The sequence below is a fragment of the Callorhinchus milii genome, unplaced genomic scaffold (genome assembly GCF_018977255.1).
Source record: "Callorhinchus milii isolate IMCB2004 unplaced genomic scaffold, IMCB_Cmil_1.0 Scaffold2, whole genome shotgun sequence".
Classification (NCBI taxonomy): domain Eukaryota; kingdom Metazoa; phylum Chordata; class Chondrichthyes; order Chimaeriformes; family Callorhinchidae; genus Callorhinchus; species Callorhinchus milii.
In genome coordinates, this window is record NW_024704743.1 from 18,313,300 (window position 1) to 18,326,050 (window position 12,751).

At 39.7% G+C, this 12,751-nt stretch overlaps 1 protein-coding gene across 1 annotated transcript in view; it reads right to left on the reverse strand.

Moving 5' to 3' along the window:
- The window catches only part of cubn (cubilin (intrinsic factor-cobalamin receptor)), a 157,897-nt gene that overhangs the window by 95,929 nt on the left and 49,217 nt on the right, over positions 1 to 12,751 (reverse strand). The window contains 3 exon segments of the mRNA XM_042331818.1: positions 6,933 to 7,095; positions 9,437 to 9,627; positions 10,100 to 10,256. Of these exon segments, the coding sequence (XP_042187752.1) occupies positions 6,933 to 7,095; positions 9,437 to 9,627; positions 10,100 to 10,256 (511 nt within the window).

The following is a 12,751-nucleotide window of genomic DNA, read 5'->3' on the forward strand; positions in this document are numbered from 1 at the left end:
AATTCCCAGAACATGCATTGTTAAAGAAATTTAAAGGGGCGGAGAATTGCCTATTAAAAGTCACTGTGACTTATAAAGGAATCCTATTAAGAACACTAAAATTAGACTCCTTTGTAGCAGATAGAAACTGCCATTTCTATTTGCTTTTGCCTCACAAAAACTCACGATCTCTTTCACTGCTTGGTTCTCTTAGATACACTATAGGTGGGACAGTTTGCTTCTTGGAGCAATGCCATTCAATCAAATGTCTGATCTGGAGCCGCACAATCATAGAAAACAGTTTGCCATTGTGGTTTAATTTCGAACTAGCAGCCCCCACACTGCTCTGAGGTGCTGACCCCATTGAAGTGAATGGAGCAGCTCCAGGATGCTGTAACAAATGGAGTGCAGCATTTGAGCAGAGAAACATGGTAGAAGGTTTTGAGAAAGGCTACAAATTCAGAATGTGCCACAATATCTTCATTCCTATATTGCTTTTTAAGTCAGGGATTCGGGGGAGGGAGAGGGGACGAGAGTACTTCCTCACCTTTCTTCCTCTTGACAGCTAGGAATTGAATTTAAAGCCAGCGGTGATCATTGAATGAATAGTACCAGAAGGCCATCAATTTCCTCTTCCCTCACATGGGGGCTCAGGGGAATTGTAAATAGAAACAATGGTCTGCAGTTTTGTTTTATCATTATATCAATGGAATCATGAAAGATTAAGGTCCAGTTGGCATTCTTCCTTTTTAGTCAATTATATTGTTGAGTAAACACTGAGCCCATCAGATTTCTGAAGCTGCTGATAAGTGAGGAATCCCTCTGACAACAGAGAGACACTCCATCTTCATAGCAAAGGTATTGGACATCATCCCACTGCAACCAAATAATGCAATGGAAACTGAGCAAGTCTCAGCACTAACAGATGATTAGGGAGAGGGATATGCTCCACTGTCAAGATAGGGAGTGAGGAGGGGAGAAGGAGGGGCTGCATTATAAATACAGAAGCTGTGAGTCATTTCCCTCTAACATATATTCAACGGTATTATCTTGTGCAATCATTGCTTTTCCACACCATTTTGTTCTTGCATTTTAAAAGGACCTTAACCTTATTTTGAATTTTGGCATGTGAAGCTCTAAACTGTGGTGATAATGATTAAAAGGCTCCTCCTATTCCAAAATTCACAGAGTGAGTCCCAATTCAGCAGTCTGGTAGCAATTTTATTTTGTGAAGTATTTCACCAGTCATTTATTTAAATAAAGCTTTCCAGTTTTTCTCAGTATAGAGATGGGAACAGTGTTGCAGTGGGTTCAATCACAGCTGTAATTTCCTTCCTTATTCTAGAATGACTCATCTGTCTGCTCTGACTTCACATGGAAGGAATCATTCGCAAAGCCTTTTTCCAGACCCAGATTGTTCGAATAGAAGATTTTTTCACCCATTAAGTTTTCTCCTCTCCCCCAAAAGTATCTGTACTCTTTTTTTCCCTGACTGAGGTACACTTCCACTCCAGTAACTCATCAGTCACTTGTGAGCAATCAATATGGGCAGGATATTTCACTGTGAGCCCAATCTTGTCCTCACTTGATGTCCACACCAACCCACACACCAGTAGGCAGGATCTCAGGTTAGCAATAGACAGTGGAGGGAAATTCCACCTGGATCTAGTTTTATATTTTTTTGTCATCATTACAGAGCTTGGACCATTCTGAAATTTATTCTTAATTTTTGAAGCAGTAGGTTCTTTTAAGATAGCCTTATCTGTACAGAAATAATAATAATGCTTGGATTTGATAGAGTGCCTTATCACATCTTCGAGACATCTCAAACTGCTTCACAGAATATAGTGTAAAGTGAATTGACTGTATATTTCGTGGGCGATGTACAATGAAGAGGATTTGCATGTATGCAGAAATGTACAGAGAAAAATCCTTGCAGGTTTTATTGGTGTGCGGTTTCTAAATGTCATTGCAAACTGGGCTCCTCAGACCTTGCAGTTTAGGAATCCACAAGTTGCAGTTTTTATAAATCTAGTACACATCTTTCATTTCTTTGAAATTTCACCAACTACATTTATTTTCAACTCTCGGAATTTGCCAAACAGTTCAATAGGCCAGCCACCTGCATCGATTCTTAGATGTAGAGTTCCCTACGTGAAGAGAACCATTTGAGCACACACCACTGAGGGTTGAGGTCAGTGAAACTCACCTTTCCTTCAAAGTTAATTTTCACACAAATATCAGGGGCATTTCAAATAAATTTAGATAAGCGAACAAAACAAAAGATAGCCTCAAGTTCCACAGAAAAAAAACTATAGAATCACCCATTAAGATAATATTTACAACAAGTCGAAAGAAAAAAGAGTAAAATGCCTTCCATTTCACATGCTACGAATAATAGGAAATTTAAAAACAAATTCAGGAATCTAACCCATTTCAGGAAATCTCACAGACGGTGAATGTTTTTGCAGCTTCACATGTGTAACTAGAAGCTGCTCGCACAGACTTATCTGTTCTTTGTCAGGCACAATGGAAACAGAGAGCAATTTAGACTCTATTGCCTTATGACTGCACTGCAATCATTTTGGGGAAATCACTGCCTGGCACAAAAATATTCACAAGGAATTTAATGCATTTACCTAACGACAAAGCCCCTGGCCTTATGAAAAGTTAACTTTCAGAGTGTGCGGATAAATTGCTGGAAACTCCAGAGAGCCATTTTAAAGGACGGACAGAAAAATTCTGATCTAAACTTTGCTGAAAAAAAACTGTACAATTAAAAAAATGTTTCCGTGCAAGATTATCTAAAGTTGATCTACGTACGCTTGACTTGGTGACTAAGCTGTTACGAGCCAGATGGGGAAATGACCATCAGCTCAGAAACTGAAAAAAATTGCATAATTTTTTCCATTTGGCCCCAAAAAAACCTGAAAACCCTAGCAAGAGTCTGTGATAATGTCTGACCTTGCAACGTTGCTAGGAGATGAAACAACAAACAGAAGATTCCAGTTAAAAAAGAAACTGACCTACAGCAAAATATCTGCAGCTTTTGAAATGCTGAGTTATTCTGCTGAAGCACAGGGGCACATTGCTGAAGTGATGATTTATTACACCAGTAAATGTTATGTTGTCAACCAAATAAGTCCCGTGGCAGATTGAAATACACAGCAGTGGAAATGGTTGCTGATCCATGTAAGTTCATAAAAATTAGTCATTTGTGTTGAAAAACTGCACTATCAGTGCTGAATTTGGATCCTTAAAGTAAATAGTAACAAAAGACTGGCTTATACTTTTGAAAAAGATTGAAAAATTTTGATTTAAGAATGCTCAGCCACAATATACACACAGCCACACTGCAGTATATCCTGTGAACTGCTTTGAGTCGTCTCGACAACATTAAATGCAAGGATAATTATTAAGAATTCAAGTGGTGATTGTATTTAAAGTTTGTGTGGTTCTCTGTATCTGGGGCTGTTGATCAATCAAAATATAATAATCCTTACATTTGACATAGTGCTTTTCATTTCAGGATGATTTATCAAATTAATGAATTTACTGTAAAGTGACTGTAGATTTTGTGGGTGAACTTGGCAGCCTATTTGCGCACAGCAATTTCCCCACAATCAGCCATGATTTGTGGTGAGGATTTATCTCACGGGGTTCAGTGAATCATAAGGGAATCATGCACTCTCACAACATGCTGTTTGTAGACCTCCTGCTTCAGTGCGACATTCCCTCTGTCTCCAGGAAGCAACTACAGCATGATTTTGGACATGGATAACATTACATCAAAATGAAAGCGGGGATGTCACAATGTTGGAGAATAAAGTTCATTAGAAAACGTTATCCATATATGGTCTTCAGCGAAGCTAAAAAGGAGTTAGGAATCCAGAAATCTGATTTAAAAAATAGAAAATGCTGAAATTTCACATCATCTAAAAGACAAAGCTACGTTAGCACTTTGTGTTAACATTGTGTAGGCCTGATGCCAAGCCCAAGCCCTCTGCTCCACCATCGGCAGCCATGCCTTCAGCCATTATGTCCCTAACCTCTGGAACTCCCGGTTTCAAACCTTCTGCCTGGTCTCTTCCTTATCTATCTTGAAGACCTACGTCTTTGACCGCTCCCATGTTCACCTCCACCTCCCCTTTCTCCCTTGCTCAACTTCAACCCCCGGCAATGGGCAGTGCCGAAAGACGCTATGCTTCGGGCAGGGCCCTATACAAGTTGTTGTTTGCATGTCCCTTTATCAGTTTGATTTTTTCTCATTAGTTAATTAGTGAAGGTGTAAAGTCACTGCCTTCCAAATATCCTAGATGGAATATTTTTGGCAATATACACAACAATCTGCTTGTGTGTTGGCAATGAACGCATGCCACAATTATTAACTTTTCAGAGCATGCTCAATCCAGAGGAGAAAAATCTTTGTTGATTTGTTATTTGCGTGTCCTTTTCCATAATTATGCTGTAGTTGCTTTCTGGAGGACAGAGGGTGTGGCGCCCTTGAAAGTGGAGCAGTAGGTCTACAAAAAATTTGTTGTGGGAGTGCATTATGATTCACTGAGCCCACAGGATGAATCTGTCGAGCATGAAGTTCTAAGACAACAGATGTTGGGATTCAAAAGTAAAGGTCAAAACCTGATTCAGATGCAATGCAAACCTACATTTATATAGTGCCTTTCACATCAGGAGACCATTCCAAAGTGCTCAACAGTCCTGGCTTGGCACCCGAGCTGAGGGTGGGAGAAGAGGGGAGTGGGAAAAGATGACCAAGGTGTGGTCAAACAGGAATGTCTTGAGATGGATATATACTGTTGCAAACTTTTTAAATTGCCACAAATCTGAACGCTGCTCCCTCCAACCCAAATCCTCAACAGGAGGTCCTAATGAGGCACAATTCCAGTGAGTTTGTAATAAGAAAATTTAACTGTACATTGCCTCTGATCCTTAAATATGGGTTAAGTTAGCTTTTTCCTCAGGCCAAATCCCTTTCTTCTAATCTCCCTTATTTTTCCCATAACTGGCCAAATCGGATCATGGATAGGGATGAAAAGTAGACACAATTTAGACTTTTTTTTGGCTTGAAATTCCAGGTTTCTGAAATTGTAAACTGTGACCACCTCAGTTTAGTAACACATTTAACCAGTCTTGCTATGTGGAGTTGAATTGCTTTATAGAGCAGCACTGCCTGGTATAAGTAATGAGCACACATATCTGGGCGAAACTTGCTATCAATGATATGTTGATAATTATTGCTAGTAACTGAGGATTATGACTTCTTTGGTAAATGTGGTCAAAAAGGCCCGTAGAAAAGTCTATAATTAAAATTGGTTATGGGATAGGGAAGGGGGAAAGGAGTAAGAGAAAAGAGGACAGGATCTGGGGGGGGGGTGAAGTCGATAAAGTAGCTAAAATCAAGAGTGCAGTGATCGCAGAAAGCACCAAATAAGACCAGGCAACCAGACAGGAAGATTAAGGGGAAAAGAGTAGAATTTGGTGTGTATGCATACTTTAGCCAGAGGTTAAAGGGTCTGGATCAACTAGAGGTTAAATCAAGAATGCATATTAGGAGGAGCTTTTTCACAAGAGTGGTGGAATGAGAGGTAGTGTGGATTCTCTGCAACGTAGATTGTTAAAGTGTCAACCATATGCACATTCAAAAAAGACTGGATACACAGTGGGAGGAGAATAAAGTTGAGGGATATGGGGAAAGGGCTGGAATATGGGACTAGGGATAGGATCTAGGATGGACACTTGTGTGGAGTATAAGGATCGACCAGACTGGAGTGCCAAATATTTCTCAGCTGTACTTTCTTAAATGTTGTGACAATGTATTTGTAGGCGGAAATTTTTTAAATGTAACAAATAGCTTCAGTTTGGTGAAAAAGTAGGCCCCTTGGAAACTAATGGAACACTACCAGTGGTGAAATCTAATGTAGTTATTTCGTCAACCGCTTGGTGGTGTCACACAACAGGAAGCGATCTCACTGCAGAGAGCTAAATCAAAACCAGGCCAGTGAAGGCAAATATCAGATTCCCTAAAAATCTCCAGAGAAATGCATAAAGCATTTCTCATGTGAAGAGCCGAGAAGCCGACATGCCCTCTGTGACTATCCCTGCTGCTCCATAAATACATTTCACTGTTGTTCCCAGTCCTCTCAATGCTGGCCCTTTCCCATTATTCCTTAGCTTTGCTTCCTTTGAAATGTCGGTGATTAATTTATGAGGCTTTCAGGCAAAAGAGCTGGAGATAATCCTTAGTTTGAGACACTATTTGTAATATCATTAAACTGCCCTTCACGTGGGGCAGCATCTCCGAGCGCTTAACAGTGGCAGAGTATAACGCAGAGCCAGTGGGAGAGAGGAGGTGACAACAAACATGGTCAAAGAGGAAGGTATTGGGTCATAATCTAAAAGAGGGGAAGGCGGGGGCAAGGCAGAGGGATTGGGGGAGAGAGTTTCAAAGCTTTGGGGCATAGTGGCTAAAAGCAAATCATAGAGCATAGATCATTCAATCCACAGAATCTGTTCTGGTGTTGCTAGCTCCCGACAATACTCCCTAAACCCAATTTACTGCTCTTTCTCCCTTTTATATAGTTTCTCTAGAAATACATATCCAAGAACCTTTTAATCGCCATTATGGTCTTAGTTTCCATAGCCACTTGTTGCAAAAGATTCCATTATTATGAGTTCATACTTAAATAAAACATTAAAATCTTTTTTAAAAACACTCTGAGGAATTACTCGTGTAAGAATTCACCCAGCAGAGGAAATTTAACCAAAGCCAGATTGATTAACGCAGGAAAAAGAACAGCCAGTTAGGAAATGAGAGTGTCACATAAGAGTTTGGCAGCATAACATCCAAACAATTCTTAATGGATTAACACTAGGATAGTCTGGGACAAGCGACAAGTGGGGCAGACAATGTAAGGAAGCATTGTGATTTATCTTACCGTTCTGTAACCACAGCATCTGAAATCCAGCCGCCGAACTGTAGCTAAGCTCTGTACAGAACACTACATGAAGACTGGAACTGTTGGATGTGCCTGCTGGGGGAATGGTTTGGTCACAGAAAGTACCAATAAGTGGAGATTTGTCGTTGGGTCCATCATATAGCTAAATTGGGGAGAAGAGGGAAGAAAATATCATGAATGAGTTATTAGTTAGTTACAAGGGAGAGAGAGAGAGAAACAAATATTGGATCATGACAGGGAATTAGCTGGTTCGAGCACAAAAAGATAATCCAACTGATGAGAATTCCAGGGTAAACTAGCAAGACTCTCTCTCTCTTTCCCCTTTATGCCAAATCCCACAAAATTATAATCCAAGTCATCCAGGTGTCAGCCTGGCTCAGTTGGCAGGATTCTTGACTCTGAGTCAGAAGGTTGTGGGTTCAAGATCTGCATTGGGACTCTGAACTCACAGTCCAGGCTGATGCTCCAGTGGAGTATTGAAGGAAGCATTGAATTGTTGGAGATGCTGTCCTTCGAATTAGATGTAAACTGGGATTCCGGCTGACTATTTAGGTGGATTTTAAAGATCCAAAATAAAGAGAGTTTTTCCCCAGTGTCCTGGCCAATAATCCCTCAGCTAAAATTTGTCATTCACTTCATGATACTGCTTTTCGGACACTGCTGTGTGCAAATTGGCTGTCATGTTTGTCTACAAAGTACACAGTCAATAAACTTGAGAGTAAAATCCTATGAAGCGCTTTGAGACGTATTTATGACCGGTGAAAAGAGCGATGAAATACCAAAATTAATATAATCTTTTAATTTATGTTTTCAAGCACTTGGAAACCACCTAAGTTCTGTATTGCTGGAGGAGCAGCTAACTCAAACAACTCATCTGATTGTTGAACTTCAACCATCTCAGTGAAGCATTTTATTACATGGGTTTTCTGTAACAAGAGTAAGTGCTACGAAACTGGTAGTGAGAATTCTGGCAAACCGCAACATTTGTAGAGGTGAAATCTGAGTGTTTCATAGTGTGTCTATGATAATAGTCAGTGATACACTATGGGTACTATTGTAATGTGCTTCATTGTAGTGCAAATTCAGTTATAGCACTTGGACACCTTTCACTGTGTACCTGTACACAGCCAGATGACAGCCTTCTCTCAAATAGGAAGTGACGTTGGCAGCAACCTGATAACATGGATTATCAGATGGCTGGTAGAAATGAGTCCTCTTTAGGTAGATAACTGGTACCTGAAACACCCTGCAAGCTTCCTGGTGAGAAGCACAATTCAGCATGAAACATGTGAAGGAATTATCATTGGAGAGAAAACTACGAGAATCAGAAACCTGGAGTAATGCATTGCATACAGGCAAGTGCTTAAGGTTGGTATTACGTAAGGAATTAGTAACACATTTTCTGATATTCCTCAATTTAGTCTTTGTATTCAAAATAAATGGCAAAGGAATACTGCAAATTTTGCTATCCTAGATTTCCAGGGTCAAATAATCCCTGAAGACCTGCTGTAAAGTACAATTTGGGGTGAACTGTGTTCGATACGTTAAGGGATGACAATGCTAGGGTTCTAAATGTTGGTTTCAAGTATGTGAGGGCCACACATAGCGCAGTGAATCTGCCTCTTCTGTGACCACCGGTTTAGAAAAGCTCCCTTGGACTACCAGGATGTTTTCATTCCCCTCAGTGGCCTTTCTTGTTCTCTCTCATTGCCAGTCTAATGTACGATTAAGGGAACATTAGTCCATCAATAAGGGAATATTTGGCCATTAAACCCATAAACATTAGGGGCTGTGTTTCAGACTGCCCAAACTCATTTTTCATAGAAACTTTTACCCATTTATTTAGCAAGCAAGGATTGTGACATTGTTAATTCTCTGATTCCAGGAACAAGAGTAAACATTTCATCCAGATACCATCTTAAAATTTAATTCATAAATTAAAAGTAAACCTTTCTCCTTGCTGCATCCCTTTAACGGGATGAATTCATATAGTTGTGACAATAATTATTTATTACACCTTATCACATCATCAAAATGTCTCAAAGTGATTCACAGGATTTAGTGTAGTCAACGGTGTATTTTGTATGCAACTCTGAATTTCGCACAACTGAGCCAGTTGACACAATATATCTGTTAAGCAATACAGGTATTTCCATTTGGTGCCACGATTCATTGAAGTAATCCAGCATGAAAATATGGTGGTTTTTAACACTTGGAAGTTAAAAGGAGAATGAATCCTTTCTTTGAAAAAACAATTAAACTCAGTAAACTCCTGATAACTTGACCCTGGACTAACTTGTCACTATCATTTTAAGTCATCATGTTATTAATATCCTGACTGCATCTATTTATGTATTTACACATATGCCTCACTCGCCACTCCTGATAACTCGTCACTGAGCCTTTTACCCTTGGAGTTATCAGGTGTTTGTTGTAGTACCTTTCACATCGGGAGGATGTCCCAAGGCACCACACAAGCTTACCTTAACCCACGTGAAATAGCAGCTGGGATAAGTGGAGTCCAAATCGAAAGCATTGAAGGAATAATCGATTGTGTTCCCTTCTGTTGCTTGTATAGTCCAGTTACAGTTGTGCTCAGGAGGATAATCCTCTGGAAAGTTTATACTTTCCAAGACTCCACGGCTGTGATTTGCAATGATTACATTCTGGCAATCTGGGAATTAAAATAAAGTTATTCTTAAAGTTTGAAAAATCGGACATTGGAACGAGATTGTAACTCCAAATGTGGAGTTTTAACTTAGGCATTCACTTATCCCCTATTAAATTGTGGTATTCTGAACACATTTCCCCTTAAATGCCTTCAATGTCCTGTTCAAGGAATAGAATCATAATGTGATTTGTAATACTTCACCAAGCAGTAACTTCCAAACCTCTCTGGAAAGCTGTGGGTGCCACCATCTTGGAATCGCACAGAGATTGTTGTTGAGTATCTAAACTGGTCTTTCTGAGTTTATTTAGGAGTTATTGGCTTATCTCGATCCTAGCCAGGGAAGTAATTTTCTATCATTTACAAATTGCCACCAAGGCCTCGTTCAAATTTTTGGGCTCAACCAGATTTAGCAATATCACAGTTTTGACCCTAAAGTGATTTCTGACCTGCCTGAGTTGTTCATTCATTTACTTACTAGATTTGTATTTGGCAAAAAATCCCCCTCGACCAATTGAGTTGTCAGTTCGGAGTTTTATGTACATATTGTTACTTGTGGAGCGGATGGTTGTTGGCTTTTGATTACCACACAACGTAGCTAGGAGGTAAGAATTTGTGCTGTTTCCATCATAGACCTAGGAGAGATACAGAAGATAATGCAGATAAGGTCTTAGCTTAAACTGGCACTATGTACTGCCAAACTTAGATTTGATGAAAGTACAATACAGACACAACAACAAATTACATTTGTATAGCGCCTTTCTTGTCGGAAGGATGTCCCAAGGCACTGGACAGTTAAGGATTTGCACCCAAGCTGGGGGTTGGAATCAAGAATGGTGGAGGATAGGAGGGGTGAGGGCCAAAGACACAATCAAAGAGCAAGCTTTTTAGATGGGTCTTGAAGGAGGCCAGGGAGGGGGCAAAGCAGAGGGGTTCTGTGATGGATTCCCAGAGGTGGGATCAGAAAAGCTAAAGGCTCAACCACCAATGGTGGGGCAGATAGGGTAGGGGAAATGGAGGATGCCAGTGTCCACCAAGCGTCATGGTACCAATAGTTCGCTGAGGTAGGGAGGAGCATGACAGTGGAGGAGTTTAAAAGTGAGGACGAGAATGTTGAACTCGATCCTCTGGGGCATGGGGAGCCAGTAGAGATGGGCGAGGATAGGGGTGATCAGTTCAGGGAGCTGACAAAAGATGATTAGTTTCTTCCTCAGTTCATCTTCCCTGGCTCCTCTAGCACAGTTTCTCATAAGCATTCTTTGTGAGGATGTGAAGAACCGGAAATAGGTCAACTGCAATGATTCTTGGTTCTTGGTAGATACTAGGCAAAGGAATAATAATAATCTTGTATTTGATATAGTGCCTTATCAAGGCGTTGAGACATTGCAAAGCACTTCACAGAATATACTGTAAAGTGGATTGACTGTATATTTTGTGTGAAAAAAGAATAGAATTCAAAAATAACTGTTCCACTTAATATAAGTGTTTTAGGACTTCAACAATAATTTACTGTGAAGTGTTGCAATTGGTTAACATGGGCAAACTTGGCACCAAACTGTGTCAGCATCCTTCCACAAATAGGGATAAAATGCATGGCCAAACGTAATCTGTGAATTTTGAAAGAGTAAGTTTATATGTACAAATAAGGATTATCATCATGTACAACACATTGAAGAATGAACTATCTGCTTTTAATTGTGCACAGATCCATGAGTCTTCTGATCCTGACCCTTTCTTTCAAATAATTGTTCAGTTTTTGTGTACACTGCTGTAACTCAATCATTCTAACTGTCCTTATAATCACCTGATCTTTTTCTTCATCAGTGACGACAGAGAGAATTCCCTTTTTAAATGTTCAATAAAATTTCCCAGAATAACCTCAATGGAACATGAGCTTTTACAGGATCTGACATGTTAGCAGAGATTAAATCAATTTGGATCAACTTGCAATAATATAACAGTGATTCAAATCAATATTTTGCTTGAACTATCTCCAAGGGTTTCTACTATGATTTTTGCTTTGAATTAAGATATTTTTTCTTTAATTAGGTGGGAAAGGCACAGTACAAACAGGGCACGAGTTATTGTAGCCTGGACGTTTTGATCTTGAGCAGAATTAAATTATGTAGAATTGATATTAGCCAAGAACTTGGAGATTACAATGAAGGGAACATCAAATGAGGAAAGGTTTAATCTTTAAATATCTGTGGATCAGAGTTGGGGTGAATTTGGGACCTGTGATGATGGTGAATCCAGTCAACAAGGCCAGTCAATAACTGAAGACTTACTGCATCTCCACCCTGCTCTTTCATAATGATTGAATCTTCTTGTTGTTGATTGAACCTCCTGCTGGGTCACATTGTCATTGGACTTGTGGACCCTCGGGATACCAACTTAACTCAACTAAAAATAGAAGAGTTCAGTTGTCATCCTCCTAATTGGTATGCCACTTTGCTCCAGCAGGAAATTCCACAAAGTTACCTGATTCACAAGATTTCGGCCCCAAGGTTATTTTGTGTCAGAGTGAGCTTTTGCGAGTTAGTTTGGTGTACATGGAATTCTTCACAGAAGTTTGTTGTGAAGCACTTTTTCTGGTGATGAGGGATTTCTGCTTTCTTGTACTTTTTCATTTCCTTATGTTGCAAATATTACTTAGCAGTGAGAACCACATATGCGCTATATGATGCAATAATTAAAACAATGCTTTGAAGCACGGACTGCCTTTTCTATCAACTTAAGCCAGCAAGAAATAATATCTGGCACTAGAACCTGTTTGGTATCCTAGCCAACAAACTCCAAATAATCATGGCTGTTTGTAGGACATTACTGTGTGCAAATTGCCTGCCATAGTTTGCCTATAAAACAGAGTCACCACACTAACAGTAAATCCTGTAAAGTGCTTTGAGGCACCCTCTCAATGTAAAATAAACAATATCAAATGCAAATGAATAGAACATAAGAGAGAAAGGAATACATGAGGAAGAATGGAATAGAAGGGTATGGGAGAGAGTGAAGAAGTGAGTTGAGACTTGTGGAGTACAAACACTGACATGGACTAGTTAGGCTAAATAGTCCACTTCCGTGCTGTACAGTCTGTATTATTATACATATTCAGAACACAGAATTTGGG